Source organism: Hoplias malabaricus, chromosome 18, assembly GCF_029633855.1.
Source record: "Hoplias malabaricus isolate fHopMal1 chromosome 18, fHopMal1.hap1, whole genome shotgun sequence".
In the NCBI taxonomy this organism is placed as follows: Eukaryota; Metazoa; Chordata; class Actinopteri; order Characiformes; family Erythrinidae; genus Hoplias; species Hoplias malabaricus.
The window spans coordinates 22,144,554-22,150,553 of NC_089817.1; the positions used below are offsets into that span (position 1 = coordinate 22,144,554).

The following is a 6,000-nucleotide window of genomic DNA, read 5'->3' on the forward strand; positions in this document are numbered from 1 at the left end:
TGCCTATTAATAATTATATGCCACCATAAATAGTGGTACAGCTGTGTCTGATACACTCTTACCAGTGCAACATACATTAACACATCACCACCACATCAGTGTCACTGTAGCACTGAGAATTATCCACCATCCAAATTATACCTGTTATGTGGTAGTCCTGACCATTGAAGAACAGGGTGAAATTGGGAAAACAAAGTTTGCAGAGCAACAAATGGACTATAGTCTGTAATTGTAGAACTTCACATTGCTCCTGTATGGTCAGTGAAGCTGAGAGAATGGACAGTGAAGAGAAAGTAAGGCTGTACTATAATCAAGCAAACCAAAGGTAACTAAATATTCTTAGTAAATAAGTAATTGCACCAAGGCGTGAGATTTTCCTGCTAATAAGTTATTTAGCTGTGCCACATCATCCAACATAACACTTGTAGTGTTCTGTAAAGATACCTGGTCATTTTATATAACTTACTATATACCTGCAAAGTACACAGTAAATTCACCAGTGTTAAATCAACACTATTAGTGTTAACACTGAGAGTGTTAAATTATTACACTAACAGTCTTGATTTAACACTGGTGAATTTACTGTGTACGTATATACCAGTATATTCACGTTAATATTTGAGACACAGACATAGCCTCAAACTTTAATTTGAGACTAATAATTCACTTGTTTAGCTTTAGTAACTACACTTTCCTCTTGCATAAAGGTTGTAGAGCCTTTTATTCATTCATTACCTGTAAGAGCTTATCCAGTTCAGGGTCGCAGTGTGTCCAGAGCCTACCTGGAATCATTGGGCGCAAGGCCAGAATACACCCTGAAGGGGGTGCCAGTCTTTCACAGGACAACACACACACTCACACCTACGGACACTTTTGAGTCACCAATCCACCTACCAACCTGTGTTTTTGGACTGTGGGAGGAAACCAGAGCACCCGGAGGAAACCCACGCAGACATGGGGAGAACACACCAAACTCCTCACAGTCTCCCAGAGCAGGACTCGAACCCACAACCACCAAGTCCCTGGAGCTGTGTGACTGTGATACTACCGGCTGCACCACCATGCTGCCTAGAGCCTTTTAGTTAGGCTATAATTATTAGATGTGCTGGAGACGTTAGCCACACACAATATTCATATTCTCTATAGTCCATACAGAACGAATGCCATCACTCTACTTTTTCCATGCGAATGACTGCCTTCCTCTCTGGCGCGAATCTGATGGAAGATTGGCCGTTGAGGTCTCATGCTCATCTGTTTGAGACCAATTATCTGCCCTCTATTCTCAGCATCTGCTACACTCCACACCTCCAATCTACTCCACATTTGCAACTTCATATATATGGCATCTGTCATCCTCATGCACCAGCATTTGGATATATGATGAGACTGACTCAGCACAGGCCTTGACTAAAGGCCTAAGAACTTCAGACTCCAAGGCTGCTTCTACCTGTGCAGTTTAAAGTTAATACTCCTTAATTATTAAACTTCTTTCATTTGTTTGACCAGAGGAGGATATGTCCTAACTTATGAGTTTTAATTCTTCCCAAGGTTTATTCCTAAAGCTTTGAGGGTGTTGTTTCTTGCTACTGTCACTTTTGGCTTGCTCATATCCACATTCATATTTATATAGTATTTATTTAGATTTTTGTAATGCTGATTTGTATGGAGAGAGATTATTCTCAAAATACTTTACAAATGCGTAAATGTTAATCCACAAATTAAACACAAGTCGCAAATATGTTTCAATATTCATAAATGAATGCATCCCAATCTGTGTCTTACGGTCTGCAGTTTGTACAAATACAGTTCAAAAATAAATAATACAGTGCAAAAATAAATACATTTGTTTAAATTTACATTGCAAATACTTGTAAAGTCGAAGTCTCGAATTTAAAATTTATTTGTAAAATGTAGAATCTGCGTTTGTGGATCAATTCACTCACGAGTTTTCCGTGACGTGCATTTGTTCATTTCCTCTCGCGGGTTTTTGGATTGTGAGACTTTCCTTTCGCATTTCACCCGATCCAAATACAAATGCAACCTGATCCACAAATGTGGCCAGCAGCCGAACAAACCACCGCTAGATGGCACTGTTGTTTTCCCCAGTGTCTCAGGACTGACCTATTGCTGTCAGGGCCGCAGCAAACAACCCCCTGTTGGCGGGACCATGACTCCATTGGCTGCCGCAGTAAATATAACAGCTAACTCTGGCTGCTGATTGGCTAAATACAATTGATGACCAATGAGAAACGCATATTCTGTTGCGGAGCCGTGGGGTATCTGCCCCTCCCTCCGGCTGAGGGAGAGCATCTGTTTGAAACAAACAGTTTTAACAATCCTATCTCCAAATTACGAAACATCAGTCCCGTATCAGTCCAATAAGCAACACGGCTTTAGTCCAAATACGGGATGATTTTAACGTATTTTATTTGACAACCCTAGTCTGCAGCGAAATTAGGAAAGTTCTGCTGGATTTTAACGTCGTTAATTTAGGGCACATTCAAAAGCGTTCCACGGTGATCCCCGCTCCTAACTGTCTGTGATATGGAGCTGAATTCAGCGGCTTGGGCGGCTTTTTGTTCGAACTTCCACGTTGAATGTTAAGCAAATGCTTCTCCATTTGAGTTGGCCATCACGTCCTAAAACAACAGTGCCACCTAGCGGTGGTTTGTTCGGCTGCTGGCCACATTTGTGGATCAGGCTGCATTTGTATTTGGATCGGGTGAAATGCGAGAGGACAGTCTCAAAATCCAAAAATCCTCGAGAGGAAATGAGCGAATGCACGTCACGGAAAACTCGTGAGTGACTTGATCCACAAATGCAGATTCTACATTTTACAAAGAAATTTTAAATTCGAGACTTCGACATTACAAATATTTGCAATGTAAATTTAAACAAATGTATTTATTTTCGCATAAAATTATGATATATCTATGAAAACCAAAAACATGTATTTATGAATGCAACTGTATTTGTACAAACTGCAGACCGTGAGACACAGATTGGGATGTATTCATTTGTGAATAGTGAAACATATTTGTGACTTGTGTATAATTTGTGGATTAACATTTACGCATTTGTAAAGTATTTTGAGAGTAATCTCTCTCCATAGTGCTACACCAATAAACGGGACCTGATTTGACCACATACCATAGAATTACTACTAGTTTTTACATAATTACATTTTACATACTTTGCGTTTACTGTACAGTAAAATAAAGTGTCTTGGAGTAGTTTTAAATCATATTTTAGTCCAAATTATTGCCTAGAGTGGTGCAACACTAAGTGAAATAATAATATCCTGCAAATAATGTCTTTCTTGTAGAGACTGCCTAAAGTCACCAAGTTCTCACATGGGGAGGGACCATTTCACACACATACACACATTTTAAATATTGAAACGGAGAAATTCTATTGTTTGATATATATTTGCTCATTTTGATTTTGATGGCAGCTATAAACAGAAAAAACTGGGGCAGCACAGTGGCAGACAGGTAGTGTCCCAGTCCCGCTCTGGGTGACTGTTTGTGAGGAGTGTGGTGTGTGCTCCGGTTTCCTCCCACGGTCCAAAAACACACGTTGGTAGGTAGATTGGCGACTGATATATATGGCGCGTGTGTGTGTGTGTGTTTGAAAGACAGGAAAAGAAATCGGGAGGAAAGGGATAAAGATCTATCTCACCATCTTTGTAAACAACCCCCTGGTGTGCCAAGGTCCAATCTGCTTTTTCTATAAGGTGCAATTGCAGCCGTTTACTGCTTTGCTCCATCCTAGCTCGTAAAGCCTTGTTTTTATGTGCTAGGTGATGAAGGTGGCAAGGTTTTCTAGGCAGAGCTCAGGATCTGGAAAAAGCCTGTCTGCCTGAGGAAGCTTCAGACGACATAAATTCTAGACCCTGACGGCGATTGCTGGGTCCCAGGAGTCCAACATTGTTCTGCAGACTTCAGTGAGCCTCAGATGTTTCTGGATCGCATATCTTATTTTTCCTCCCCCCTATCATCCCCTGTGAGACGGAGCTCTTTTTCATTATAATTTTTAGGCTGCAGAAGGACACCTGCCGAGAGGCTCCAGTCCCTACATGGAGTGAATGCTTGGTGGAAACCCAAAGACTGTTTGATGTTTTGGGGGGAGATATTTTATTCTTCTCTTTCTTTTGGTTTGATATAAAGAACTAGTGATTGTCTGTCTGCCAGAAGGTAGAACTGCCTATCTATTGCAATCAGCAGAGTGGGTTTCAAATTCATATGCAATTCAAGAACTCGTCTTGATGTTAGAATAAAACTTTTTAGTTATTTTTTATTTATTCTTTTCATGTGGTTGCTGTCATGATGAAAGTTCATATCTGTATTTTAATACTTTCTTTACATTTTATTTGCTTTTCTGTGATTACAGCTGAAGCCTGGACAGAACAACTGTAAGGATAGTGACAGTGAGAGTGCGAGTGGGAAATCCAAACAGTCCATTAGAAGCAGTTCCCGAGAGAGACTGACAGATGTAAGTTACCAATTAAATATTCTAGTACTTCAACAGATGGGAATTGCATGGCCATATCATCACTGTTATTAATGTTTTATTATTCCTTTGTTTAAACACAGATGTTGTGTGTTTTAAAAATAGCAAGAGTGAGATTCATTAAGAATTAACAGAATTTAAATGCATTTATGACATCAGGATTTTGGAGTGTTGATAAATCTAAATAATATTTAATTCCCCATTCACCCTGTTGTTCAGTGGTTAGGACACTCACACAACCAGTGTCACTGCAGTGCTGACAAAGATCCTCCACCCACATAATGTGTACTGGTCCTCTATGGGGTCGGACCAATGGAAAACAATGTGAACACTTAGTGAATATCACATAGTGATATCACATATCACATATAACACATAGTGAATATAATAATAATATAATAAAAAAAATAGTGTAATGATAATATAAATTATTATTATTATTATTATTATTCTATAGGCCTCCCTGAAACTTTTAGTCAGCAAATTAAGTGATTATAACTTTAAAAAGAATAAAAACTACACTGAGATATTATAATAAAGTAAAAAAATGCCAGTTTGTCAATGCATAACTCAATATATTTATGGTTCATCTCACCCCCCCCCCCCCCCCCACAAGGAAGTGCTAGCATTTTAGCTTGTGATTAAACATGATAAACACACAATAGTTTGAATTTTGAAAAAATATTTGCACATTTTTTTATTTGAAGCCAGCAACACCTACCAAAATACTGGTCAGTTTTAACATGGTCTTGCATCGCCTTTCCCCTTTACAACACTCTGTAAACTTTTGGTAACCAAGGAGAACCATTTCTGATGTTTTGAAAATGAAATGTTTTCCAAACCTTGTGTGTTATAGGGCATTAGCTGCTCAAAAGCTCCAGATCTCCATTAGAGTGTTTTCATTTTATAATGTTCCAATTCAAAACCACCTCAGGGCCTGAAAACCACAGCCAGCCAGTACTGGTTTTGGGCCTTGCTCCACGAATATAGAATTCTTGGTTACTCTGAATATTTAAATAATATTGTGATAGCCTGGCAGATGAAGAAATCCAAAAGCTCTCTCTGAGATGCTCTCTTTAAATTTGATCATGTCACTTACCCATTACAATTTTTTATTTATTTTCTTATGTTTTATGCTGCCCTAGCCGTCATTTTTTGGAATGTATTTTTGGCATAAAAGTCTAAATGGGCTATTTCACAATTTCAACATTTGAAATATTGTCCTTGTATTCCTTGCTATTAAATATATGGTTTAAACTATTTGCACATCATTGCATTCTGTATTTATTTATTATATATTTTGCAGATCAATAAAAGGTGATTCTATCCTGTGGAAGAGTAAGGGTGCTGCTTCTCCCCTGTGTATATATGGGAGAGATTCGTAATAAGTATAGTTTAATAGAATTCCCAGCGCTAATGTGAAATATCAAAAACCAACCCATATTAATCTGTGTGCATATGTGTGTTATATGTAATTGTTGCTTTGCT

General features: G+C 38.5%; 1 protein-coding gene across 1 annotated transcript in view; it reads left to right on the forward strand.

The window, feature by feature from the left end:
* Positions 1-5,543, forward strand: part of LOC136675213 (autism susceptibility gene 2 protein homolog) — a 180,975-nt gene extending 175,432 nt beyond the window's left edge. Inside the window, exons 5-6 of the mRNA XM_066651647.1 lie at positions 4,393-4,494; positions 5,369-5,543. Of these exons, the coding sequence (XP_066507744.1) occupies positions 4,393-4,396 (4 nt within the window). The 3' untranslated portion in view covers positions 4,397-4,494; positions 5,369-5,543. The remainder of the gene's footprint in view (positions 1-4,392; positions 4,495-5,368) is intronic.
* The last annotated feature ends 457 nt before the right edge of the window (positions 5,544-6,000 follow it).